The sequence below is a fragment of the Pyrgilauda ruficollis genome, unplaced genomic scaffold (assembly GCF_017590135.1).
Source record: "Pyrgilauda ruficollis isolate IOZ18807 unplaced genomic scaffold, ASM1759013v1 scaffold28, whole genome shotgun sequence".
NCBI classification, from domain to species: domain Eukaryota; kingdom Metazoa; phylum Chordata; class Aves; order Passeriformes; family Passeridae; genus Pyrgilauda; species Pyrgilauda ruficollis.
Window position 1 is genome coordinate 111,183 of NW_024524155.1, and position 13,436 is coordinate 124,618.

The 13,436-nt window shown below is 36.4% G+C and overlaps 1 protein-coding gene across 3 annotated transcripts in view; it reads right to left on the bottom strand.

Moving 5' to 3' along the window:
* BAZ1A (bromodomain adjacent to zinc finger domain 1A) overlaps positions 1 to 13,436 on the bottom strand; it is a 66,459-nt gene that overhangs the window by 29,034 nt on the left and 23,989 nt on the right. For all 3 annotated transcript variants that reach the window (XM_041471929.1, XM_041471928.1, XM_041471927.1), the window contains exons 5-10: positions 8,680 to 8,781; positions 6,667 to 6,754; positions 4,963 to 5,097; positions 4,319 to 4,421; positions 2,160 to 2,326; positions 1,265 to 1,360 (exon numbers count right to left, since the gene is read on the bottom strand). In XM_041471929.1, coding sequence (XP_041327863.1) covers positions 1,265 to 1,360; positions 2,160 to 2,326; positions 4,319 to 4,421; positions 4,963 to 5,097; positions 6,667 to 6,754; positions 8,680 to 8,781 — 691 coding nt within the window. The remainder of the gene's footprint in view (positions 1 to 1,264; positions 1,361 to 2,159; positions 2,327 to 4,318; positions 4,422 to 4,962; positions 5,098 to 6,666; positions 6,755 to 8,679; positions 8,782 to 13,436) is intronic.

The window sequence follows — 13,436 nt, forward strand, 5'->3', positions numbered from 1 at the left end:
TGGCACAGCTTCAGGCCATTCCCTTGGGTCCTGTCCCTGTCACCACGGAGAAGAGATCAGTGCCTGCCCCTCCTCTTACCCTCACAAGGAAGTTGTAGACTGTGATGAGGTCTCCCCTCAGTCTCCTCCAGGCTGAACAGACCAAGTGATCTCAGCCACTCCTCATAGGGCTTTGCCTCCAAGCCCTTCACTATCCTTTTTTCCCTCCTTTGGACACTCTCTAATAGCTTAATGTCTTTGTTATATTGCAGTGCCCAAAAACTCACAGAGTACTCCAGGTGAGGCTCCACCAGGCAGAGTGGGGTGAGTAGAGCAGCAGTGTCTCAGTGCAGTGATGACACTGCTTTTCCACCCCTCCTTTTTTTCTTTCCAGTAGAAATACAGCACCACTGTTTTCACAGCTTGCTCTTCTTTCAGCAATGGCCTTTTTAACTTTCTTCAGCTTTTTTTCCCTTTCTAATTAGCTAGGAGTTTTCACTTCCATCTTCAGCGGCCATACAGCTCTCCTTGCAAATATGTTCAGCTCTCTTATTTCTCCCAATCAGTGCTTTCACTTGAATTCACTTTACACTACCCTTTATTTCCACTTACCCTCCTTACACTTGTTACAGTTCCCTGTGTACCTCAAACTCTCATCCTTGTGTTTCTGACTATTTGCCTCCTTTTGCTATCCCTGCCAGAATGAATCCCAATAAAGTGTATAACACTAGAAAATCTTCTGTTGTGTACAACCACACTATACTCTAGTACATTGAAACCCAAGTTCTTTGAGTAGCAAATTCTTGTGACTTTCTACAGGTTTCCAGACAAACGCTCATTAAACATGATATATATAGTATATTGCTACAGTTTAAATCAAAACAATGCCTCAGGAAGTAACAAGCCAATGTCTTTTCTAACCTTCGCAGCCAAAAATTTAGTTTTTTCATTACTCAAATCTTTTACGTAACTCACATTTTGGTAAGTGAGCTCATTTTGTATACTTCACAGAAAAATCAGGTACACTCAATACCCCTCACTCAGTAATGCCAGCACACTGAACACACTCCATTGTAGACTGAGCACAGCGTACTGTACAGCTTTTCTGGAGGTTAAAAATGCAGGTGCAGATCATCCCGTTAGAACTGCCACTGGGAAATATGTATTACACACTGCAGGTGACTCACAGCCTCTAGCATTCCTATCAGATCTAGATTTTAGGGAATCTAATCCATCTGGGGACCCTGCAAACTAGAATCTTCAGCTATTCCAAATTCAATCATACCTTAAGGTCATCACACTCCATATCTTCTCTAGGCTTACTCCACTGTTTCAGGTATTCCACATATTTTCTTTTTTCCTCACGCAGCTTCTCTCTTTCCTAAAAAAATAGTCACAACTGTATATAAATACTGTTACATGGCCTTACTGAAATTTCTAAAACTGCACCATTTACTGTTCTATCATACTGAAAAACAAAACATCACATTTAATTAAAATGGAGTAATCTATTCATTTTTATTTTGTATAAAATGATACTGGCAAAAATATTTAAATGAGTGATATGTTGTTGGATTAGTTGTTGCTTTTGTTGGGGGGGCCTTTTGGGCTTTTTCTTTTTAACAAAGTGGCTAAACAAAAAATATCAAAAACTAGAGAGCATTTATGAATGTTGCCTCAAAATGTCCATTCAACCACAGTGAATGTGGCTGTGGTAAAATATTGTGCTATCTATAATTTCTTCATATTCAACTTGACAAAAAAGTTATTTAGCAATTCACATCCAAAAAGAGTCCACACAGAAACTCACAACCATTAGATATGCTGTCAATCTGATGCACAACAGATTCTTGAAAAACACAACCATTAAATCAAATAGTTTTATGCATTATTGGCAAAAAAAAAAAAAACCCTAAACCAAACACAGAACTTACGAACTAAGTTCAAATTCAAAATTAACTTTTGATAAACTAAAATCATAGAGAATGTTAACCAGAAATACAATCCATCAGCCAATCTTGTAACTGCCTATTCTTCTAAAGTGCATTTCTAAAAACTGAAAATGATTAATGGAAAACAACTTCAGAGACTAAGAAACAAAAAGCCATTATACTGTTCCACTATACTAGAAAGCCATTATACTGTTCCTATATGAAACACATATAGTTCAAAAGAATTACTTTTTCCTTTTCTATTTTGAGTCTCTCTTTCTCTTCTTTCTTTTTCATCCTTTCTTCTTCCACAATTTTCTTTAATTCTTCTCTCTTCTTTTCCTTATCTTCTTTCTCCTTTTTTCTAGCTTCTATAGCATTTGCCTTCTCTTGTTTTAATTTAGCTTTTTCAAAAGCTATAAAGGAAAATGAAAACCTGAGTTATTTTTTCTTCTGTAAAATGTTAGTTTTAACTGATAAACAGACTGTATTTTTATAATTAACATATGAAAAAGATATGGTTGTTGAATTGTTTCCACACCAACCAGAAATTCAAACACTTGGAAGTTCTTTACAGAATCAGAGTTTCAAGCCTATGTATTAGACATGTTTTACGAGGTTGTCAACAGGTAATAAAGTTAAATATATCTGGTTTTATGAGTATACAGAAAGTTATTACTTGTTTATTGGTTTCTATCAATTGACATATAAAGATGAGAACTGATTCCAACATACAATTACAGCAACATATTTGGTAATGACTGGTTAATGAAAGCATGTCACAACCAAGTGTGGCATACAACTGTGAAGTATCTCTGATAGTAAAAACCTTTAAATAAGTGATCTTTAAATATTTAGTTCTTACTGAATTACTGAAGTCAATACATTTGAAACCTCTGTAGTATTTCAGTGTGTTTTGCTCAAATTTTACTTCATTTACACAGTTTAAGCTGAACTTTAAATGATAATAAATGCTGCTGCCTAAAGAGATGCAGATTTCTTTGCAGTCATGTGTAGAAGAACAACAGGATAGAATTTCCACTTTCTGTGGGCAGACAGTGCCCATCAGCCCACACACAGGCTAACAAATAAAAGGGGGTCTTACTGTTTTAATTGAATGAACAGGAAAGTTAGAATCATATGTGAATGAAATGAGAAAATATCCTTACTCTTACCAAGTGGATAGTACTAACAAGAAAAACTTTCCTTATATTTTCCTATAACATTCTGAAAATAGGCTAGGTTCCTTCAACAGACAGCTACTGCACTTAGCAGCAATGTACGCATTTGGCTAACAAAAGCAGAGAAGCTGATCCTCGGGGTCTTCACACACTGAGAAGGTTAATTTTTCAAGGTACTTGGTATTTTGCTACCTTTCCACATTGTGAAAATGCATCTTAACTACCCCTCTAGAAGCTGCAGTTTCTGTCCACGCAAGAGAGGAAGCAGCTTTGACGCTGATCAGCTGTTACCTCGGTCTGTGCTGCCATTCCCAGCACACGAACAAATAGATGATTGTTGTGTAAGAATGTGGACACACAAGTTTAATGGGCCCCATGAAACTCTAGTGTCCCCATCTCCTGTACAGGAAAGGCCCAAAGCAGTGTCAGACAACTTTGCTGTTATTTAAGCAGATGTTGGACTAGTAATTTCTAAATATCCTTGCCATCTTAAAAATTTTATCTTCAAGAAGATAAAAGGCTGGAACCAGAAGTTCACTAAAATACTTCCACAGATGAAAACCTTTCCATAGGAAGGACAATCCTTACAATCTGAAGACTATCTCCTTGTCTGACATTTGTCCTCAAGAAGACATACCAATTTATCTAGTTAAACCCAAACAAAAGGCATATGGGTTCCCTTACTTCATTTGAAATCAAATTTAAATTGATCAGGAAAAGGTTAAAACTAAGCCAAAATAATTCAATCAGTCCAAACTAAACATCTCTGAATCTTTTAAAACAAAAAAAATTCAGACTATATTTCAGTTCTTTTGAATTTTGAGATTGTTGTATGAGGAAAATGCATAAATGGAAAAACTACGGGATTTGTGTTACACATTCGTGCTTTAATATACCTTCAGCTAGTAAAATTCACATATGATTTCACCATCCAAGCTTCTACAAAAAAATATTTACCTCTTTATTTATCTGAGAGAGAAATCAACACAGATGGACCACTAGCTTCCTACATTTCCCCAATTTAGTCAACTAACATGGAAAAAAAAACCAAACTAGGAAACAAGCATGCTAACTGTTGAAAGGAGCACTTGGTCATAGTGGTGTGGCAGTACACTCTTAATACATTTTTCCTTTGAAAGGTACAACTCCAAAAATACTCTAATTGAGGCCTGCTCTCAAATCTGCAAAAACTAGTTCTACTGGTCATATGAGTAAACTTCAACTTACCTATGGCCTGCACATCTTCTTTTTGCTTCTGGAACCTTGCCCTTTCCTTTGATACTTTACTTTTGCTTCCTGGGGTGTTTTGTTTAGGTTTAATATTGTCCTCCTGATAGAGAATTTGGAGGAGGAGAAGCAAAAAAAAAAAGAGCATAATAACTACAGTGAAATGACCAGCAAAAGATATTCCCAATTTTTTAACTGCTCTGCAGAACATAATGAAGTAGCATAGTGACTAAGAGTCTCAGTGTTTAAATACAGGCAAGTCACATACCTGTATCTGAGAGCAAGTGATATAATTTTATCTGAGAGTTCAAATTAAAGCTGTTTAGTAAATTATTTATTAGTCCCAGAATGGAAAAGTACTCTGTTTGTCATCACAACACACTGAGAAACTAGTTTCTTGATAGGATCCCAGAAATAATAACAAAAATAAGACGATAACATATCAATTCTGATCCCTTTTACCAGCTTAACTATAAAGCAATTACTTTAAGAGCAATTGTGGAATATATCCCAATTGCCCTCAAAATAAAAGAAGCACAATGTCAACCCTGTATTTCAAATGATCTGAAAACTCAGACAAATACAAGAACTTCATAGACCATGCTGATGTGTCTTCATCTGGGATTAAAAACGTTACTGCTTACAAGACTTGCAGATGCTCTCTTCGGAGGTCGCCCTCGCCGTCTGCTTGCAGGACTGAAGATAAATGTGGGTGGTTCATCAGGAAAGAAATAGGAGAAGTTTTGTTCTGCTAGATTATATTTTTCAATTGATGTTGCCTTAGTAAGAAATATAAAAATAGATATTAATGGTGAAGTTCTTACTTTTTAACAAATATAAGCCAAAAAATCTAAATATAAGCTAATTAATCAATCATTAATTCACAAAAGAAGACAATAAGAGCAACCACATCCACAACTACTTAACTGAGGATAAAAAAATAAAGCTCTGAAATAGTGTAAGTGAAGAGTTAATCTACCAAATGGGTAATGATAATAATGTATGGAGCACACATCTGAAACTAGAATTTGGCTTCATTTGGTAAGATGTTGTTTCTTTATATGCCTTTCAGCAAACATAGATTGTCAGTGTCTTCCTAGTATGTTACTGAAGTGTGTCAAGAATAAATTTTGACAGATAAAAGCAGAACCTGAACTTATTGAAGAGTTATATAATTTTCTATTACACAGGCACTTATTTCTGGAGGAAGATTTTTCCAAATTGTCAAAGGTTCTTTTTCAAGTCTACTTTCTCGACCTGATGGCTTCAGAAAATCTGCCCCTTTTGGACAATACAGATGAGGATACAAAGGAGACATTCCAAATAGGACATGTTCACATAACTGAAATGCAAGGCAGTCAGCAAGAGGACAAGAAGACACTCCACAGAAAGCCCAAATAAAGACAAGATGACAAATACACAGAATGTAACAATTTTCCTGAGGCTCCAGAAAGCATCACTAATAGATCACTAGTCCTTAATGTGGTACAGTGAGCTGGGTCAAAATGACCACTAACAAGCCAAGAAATGGGGTGGTTTATCTCTTTCAGCTCTATTTTCTTCTATTTCCATTTCTTTAGAAGAGACAGACTCTTAGAGTTACAACTTTATTTAGAAATTCATTGCCTTTGTTATTTCCCGCAACTTTCAGAGGCAAGACTCTCAGAGACTCTCATCTCTCTGAGCCTTCCTGTGCAGAATGAGCAGTTACATAGCTGTATGAGAAAATAACAGACATAATAAAAATCCCTGCTACTTTCTGAAAACAAGAAGATAGCAAGGATTTCATGGTCAAGGTTGCAATACACAGTGAAGGAGTCTAGGATCTCTTGTGGTACAGCAAGCAAAGCAAAGGAAATTGCTGCCTTGTGGGAAAAGCTGCTCAAATTCTCAGTCTTCTGGTGCCCGCTAAGATGTGAACTTTAGTCTGAGTTGCTCTAAGTATCACCATATATCTAAAATTACAAACATATACACAATCAAAATCCAAGGCCTTATCAAAAATCCATTCCAGCCACCTCAACTCTGGTACCTGTCTCACTGAAGATCTGGAGACTGAATTCAATCTATTATAAAATATTTTCCAGCTAAAAGAATTAAAACAGAATAATACTGGTTTACCGTCCCAACACAAAACCAGTTTATTTTTATTCAACTTAGAAATACCAGGTACATACCCTGAAGAATTAAACAATTAATGTGCTAGACTAATCAAAAGTATGTTATACTTACAAAAACCTAAATTTGACGTAGTATTTAAAAGGAGCTCTGAGCTGCTAGTAGAGAAGAGCAAATAAATACTAAATAGTGTCAATATTCTACCCCATAAATTATTTCTTCTTCCTTACCTTAGCTTTAATTACTCCATCATGTGGTTCACAGTGTTGTTTCAGAAAAAGTTTAAGTCTATCACGAGAAAAGAGATGTTTCCTCCGGCTGCATTAGGAAAGAAAGGAAGTATTATCAACTAACATCTTTAATTAGTATTTAAGTACAGCCAAAAGTATGTGCAAGAATACATGTGATAGACCATATTATTGATCTTTTTCTTATTTTCTTAATTATAAATAACACCCTTACCATTGTAATTAACATCCATTCTTTGACAGCCCAACTGAATTAAAATTTTATGAATAAAACAAAACACAAGTAGTACATGAACAGTTGGTTTATGCATCTGCAATTTTTATTTTGAAGATTCTCTTATGTCCTCTTTTATAAACACCCTTTTGATCCATAGTAGATCCTCCAAATACTTCTTAAAGTTCCTAAATAAAATCCAAGTCTGATTGTGTCAGAAGAGAGGGAGGACAACAAGCAAACAGGGACAGCAGGAAAGCAGCATCCACATCTCTCAAGCGGGGAGGCAAGCCAACAAGTGACAAGGTGAATTCACACACTTCTCAGTCAAGCCATGCCACTCCTTTCTACAGGACAGTGTGCACTCTACTGGCTCCTGGCATTCCAGGGAACCTGCATTACTTCTTGGGAAGGAAAAGGCTTCACCACACAGGAGTAGTTAATGGAATAATAAATCCTGATTTGTGCTGGAACTAAATGACTTGTAATCACACAAACTGAAGTTTGTTTACAGCATCCTGTTTATATAAAGTTTTGACGCACAATCTACTCTAAACATATATTTTAACTAAATTTGAGACAAATTTGCTATTTAAGAAGCAAACTTTCCACACCTTTCTATTTTAAATCAATCTGATTGCCAGTGTCTGCTCTAACATTTCAAACCAGCAATGCCACCAGTGCTCACAACACCAATAGTTCATTATTAAGGTTATTAGAATTCTCACACTCTTCCATCTACTCCATCAATCACAACAGTAGCCAAGGTATCAGAAGTCACAGTCTTGCAAAACGTGGAATATATAAAAATTTTCTTAAGAAAGGATGTTGACATTTGATCTTCGTATACTTTCAAGCCTAACCAATACAAAGGGAAATTTAATGCATGAAACAGAGAGGTTGGTTGTCAGCTACTATAAGTGATGTCCAGGTGTTAGAAAAATAAATCATTTGTTGGTAGAATTGCCCTTAAGGTTCAGGGTGGGACATGCTTCAGACCTAGGTACCAGTTCAGACAGGTACCAGTCTCAGACCTGCCGGGAAGTTAACAAAGCTTGGGAATAAGAACACCCACTGACAGTGGTCACAAAGAACACAGAATTTAGGGGTCACAAAGACACCTAGCAAAATTCCCAAGGTAAGGAAACCCAACCAAGCAACTATACTAAACCAGCTCCAACTGGGTAAAAGGTAATTCTGCAGGGAGAAATCTGTGGCCACCGACTCAGGACCACTGACACAAGAAACTCACTGACTCAAAAGAGAAAGACTGAGCAAGTGGACTAATTACCATAAGATGCCGTAATTAATCAATTAATTGGAATCATTAACCAATAGAAAATAGAATAGTAATTAGTAAGAGAACTTATGTAACTTGTAGCCAATGAACACTCATTCTTTTGCTTGCTAAAACACACTTGATTTATGGAATTCCACTGACCACCTAGGCTTGTGCATCTCTGAAATAAATAACCTCTGTCTCTCTTGAGTGTGTAATTATTGGCTCACTGCACACACACTGGGTAACTAATCCGACTTTTGCAGACAACAGCAGGTTTCATCTGTGCCAATGAAAGCAGAGACCTGCAAGGAGTTGGTACCTGTGTTAATGCTAGCAAAGCGTGGAATCCTTGATACAGAAGGTCTGTATTACAGTATTTTGTTCCAGTGCTTTTAATTAACAGCTCTAATATAGTTTCAAAATGTCATTTTATATAAAAAAATCTTACACAATTCACAGTTACAAAGTATAATTTTAACTTCCACCTACTAATTTTTACCTTAGTTGAGATGCTTTAACAATAACAGCTTCATATAAGTGTTTTTTAATAGGTTGGACTTTGTATTTAAACAAAGAAGGATCAATTATGGCTTTCTTCTCCCTAGGAAAAAAAAATTAAAAATTAAAAGTTTACATTCACATATCATCAGCCTCATATTTTACACATTTAATATATTTATATGCCTAAACAATGGACTTCTTGAAAATACCGAGCTTATAACTCCCACTGTACTAAAGAGGGTATTCTAACTTTTCTGCTACTATATTTAAATCTGCGTTAAAACCAGTTAATGCAAGAAACAAGAAAAACAATGAGGGATGTTTCCTTAGCAAGGAAATGGAAGATAAGAAAGGAAGGAATAAAGAGAGACAGAAGTAATGATACATCCCTGCACTTCAGAAAATTGTCTCCTTAATACTCTAAGTACTCATGATGACAACAGGAAGACAGGAAAAAGGAGAAAAAGATGATGAGAAAGGAATCCAAAAGACAGAAACAAATAAAATTAACAAAACTAGTAGCCCTTGATCTACCAGCTGCGTTGCAAAACAAGTAAAAACCACCTAAAATATTTTTCCAAAATAACACTTTAGGAAAAAGAACAAATCAAACATTTTATCAACAGCATAAAATAACAGAAAGTAACAGAAATCATAAAGCAACATATCTACACTTCAAAATAAATGCTCAAGTTACACACTTGATTAGGCAAAGTGCATTTCCCTTTTACAGTTGTTGCTACAGAGACCTAGATGTTTCCCCCATCATGGAAAAGATTTCTTCAGTTTTAACGTAACATTAACTGGTTTGTTACTCCTCTTCCTAGGTGGGTAACACCCAGGTCTGATGTGCTACCATCTATTGTCTATTGCCATAGACAATATACTTTCCTTAAGAACAGTAGTATTTATGAACAGACTTCATGAACAGAGCTAAACTAGTAAGACTTTATTTAAATAATGCTCCATTTTGGCATTAAACAACAGAACTAACTTCTCCTGAGCTGACAATTTGTAATCAAGACTTGTACTGCTTTATCAGGATGAATTCAGTCATCATCTCATTTCATCAAGAAGGAAAGCTGAAGCAGCTATGTAGATGAACTAGGAGATTTAAAACTATGCATTTCATCATTGTCAGTCCTTCCAGCATTTACAAAATGCTTTCAGGTGGAGTTTGACAAAATAAACCAGTACATCACTTGCTCACTTGCTGTTCTTTAGCCTTGTGAAAAACATGCACAAGATGTTGAGAACTGTACTTGGCAATGCTTCTGAAAATAAAATTTGCTACAATTCTTTTTCCCCACTAACTCTGTGAAAGAGAAATACAAGAAATGTTAATCTTCTAGTGTCTAATAAATACATTATTAATTACAGATTAAATGAAACTACTTATTCACCATTAGTGTAATTTCAGATGAGAATAATTTGCAAAGTTCGCAAGAAAAATAGTTTATAATGACTAAATTATCAGCATAGTTAATAATAAATGGACTGACAAAAAAAGACAGACTTTGAAACAGCAACACATCTACTAGACCTACAGATAAGTGCTGCGATATGCATACAGTGTCTTGCATGATACTGCATGCACATCACAGCTGAAGTCTAAAGCTGAGTCACTCAGACCAAACACAGTTTAAGAAATATAACAGAAAAAAGCCCACCCAGCTATTCATATTAGCAAAACAGCGATCAACTGTAATCCAGTATATCCACTGGCAAGATTTTAACATCTTTATGTAAGTTTGTTAAAAGAGCCTTCATATTCTGGTCATACCATGACTTGGTCTTCCATGACCACCTTCAGTCTCAAAAATAGGAAAGCTAAAGTAATGAAGGCTGCCCCCAGGAATTTTTGGATAGTATGAAAGACAAACTTGCACCTCATCACACACCACTGCCTTTCCAAGCCTTTGGTCTAGTAAGCTGAAGAATGGCCCAAACAGATAATGTTCAGATGCAAAATAAAAGGCATCAGAGTACCAATATTAAACCAAAAGTATATCAGCTTATTTATACATTTTGAATAGATTCTAAGCTTCAATACTGTCTGCAATCAAATTCAGGTCCCAAAGAAAAATCAAATTTTCAACTCTTTATCATTAATCTTTTCCTCTTAGTTAATGTAAATCTTTCTCAATTTCAGTGGATCATATATAACAGCCCAAATGTAATTTCAAAACACACTACATTTTTTTCTGCTTAGTTTCTGAGTTTCCAGTTATTATCCCAAGAAGTAAATATACTACTCATATCCTCCTCCAAATTTAGAGTAAAAATTTTGGTTTCAATACACAAAGCAAGCTTTAAAAATTATATAGATTATCTATCAGTTTTAGCATTAAAATGCTAGACATTATTTTTGCTTATATTTTATTTTGTAAAGCATTATATAAAACACATTAGAGTTAGCAAGGGTTAGATCCATTTCACAGCAGAGATCCCTTACAAAAAATCTTCACAGCACAACTCTGACACACAACGAAATCCAGAGGAAAAATACAGAGTATTTTGTAACTTAATAGGTAAAAACTACAACTGACTCACCCATATTACACTAGTTTCTACTGCACTCAAGTGAATGTGGTTAGTACTTGTGTCAGAATCTTGCATTTTTAATAAGGTTATACTGAACCACTGACAGGTAATAATCTCATCAGGCCTTCAATTACTTTGGCATGGTGCCCACATGACCTGAACATCAATTTCTTCTTACACTACAGCTATGCTACATTCTGACAGCACAGTACCAAGTAACCTCTGAAACCTTAGAACCATAGAATCATTAATGTTGGAAAAGGTCTCTAGCATTGAACTCAACAATCCAACCTGCCCCCACCATGCTCATCACTAAACCACATTTTCAAGCGCCACACCCACATGGCCTTCTGAACACTTCCAGGGACAGCATGACATCCCTGGGCAGTCTATTCCAATGCCTGATGTTTCAGTGGAAGAATTTTTCCTATTATCCCATACAACCCTTCCCTGGCACAATTTGAGGCCATCTCCTCTTATCCTGTCACTTGCTACCTGGGAGAAGAGACCAGCCTCCACCTCACCACACCTTCGCTTCAGGTGGTTGTAGGGAGTGCTACGGTGCCCCTGAGCCTCCTTTTCTCCAGGCCAAACAAACCCTGCTCCTTCAGTCTTATCCTTCTGAATTACCTTGCCCAGGACACCTATCTGCACCACCTGGTCTGAGTCTTGCCACAGCTACCTGTATCTTACTGTATTTAACAGAAATAGAAAAATTGCACTGAGAAATACGGAGAGTTGGAGGAACTGGAATGCTGTCCTGAAGTGCTAAAATGACTGCTGTCCCACTTTTCCATAAAAAGGAAGTGGCTTTTCTTCTTCTCTTTCACTGAATCTGGGAATGGGAAAAACTCCCTTGAAGAATGCTAGGTAAATAACACGACCATTTATGGTCTCGTCACACTCCAGTGCAAGCCTTACACAGAGGTAACCTGTCAGGAAACTGATCCCCATGGCAAGGCTGCCTCTGCACATCTTTGAAGGTTGCCACTGACAAGCAACTCTGTACTGAGCAATAACAACAACTGCCCATTTGGAATTGCAAATATTTTCTGCAACTTAAATAAAATTTCAACAACAAAACAGAGCAAACAACCTGAAGACTGTTAAGAACAAGATTCTAGGGACAAGACAACAGCACTTTGCAACAAAATCCTGATTTTTAACTTTTTGGTGAAGATTTTAAGGTGCCTTTGATCCAGGTACTTTGGTTTTTCCTTAAAACATAAAGAGGACTACCCGTTGTCATTATTCTTGGATTCAAGCAATGTAGGAATGAGAGAGGAAGAAAGGAAAGATAAGAATTACAGATGAAGAAATATTTACTGTACTGAAGATATTATATAGCTTTAATGACAAGCCCACATTTTGACATATCCAGTTCATAATTTTTTTCTCCAAATGAAGTTTAAAAACTCATTTGAAGATGGTAAAAGGCCTAGATGGTAAGGTTCCACTGACATTATTTCCAAAAACTGTTACCTCTTATACCCCAAAACTTGCAGAAATAATTAGCCCTCTCTCAAAATTCATCTTCAATTCAAACTGAACAAACATCCACATTTACTGCCATAAACCAGCCAGCAAACCAATTTTTTTTTCCTAGTATTTCTGATGATGCTTGATGATTCACACTATTCATAGCCCTGGCAAAAGGAATTACATGAATCATTAAGTTGCAGCTGAATTGTATGCATTTGGCAGCAAAAGCCCCTCAAACCTCCAGGGGCTGAGTACTGAGTGCTAAAGCCAACTCAAGAGTTCAACCTTGCCTTTAAAAGTCTAGCAGTTTAAGGTGTGAACACTGCTATTCCATGTGACCACTATTCTATGCTACCACAGGCTCCCAGAGCATAGCAGAAATGTTTTAAGAACTCAGAAGAGTTGCTACCTTTGCTATGTAACCCCGGGCTTAGAAAGCAGCCTGTTTTTCTGAGGGAAAGTAAGAGCATCACAGCCTCTTTCTTCCTGTACCAGCCCAACTTTTACTGAAGAACACAACAGAAAAGGTCAGCAGGAACATTTGTACAGACTACACAGCTATTTCTGCTCCACACATACAGGAGGAGTAGGGTCACAGAAAGGCTGGGATCTCTAATGACATCTATTTTCAGTTAAGATTCTCTAGCCTTACAGATTCTTTAGGAAAAATATTTGCAGATGGCCCATCAATCTGTGCTGTGCTCCCCTCCCCCTCCCTCACAAACACCC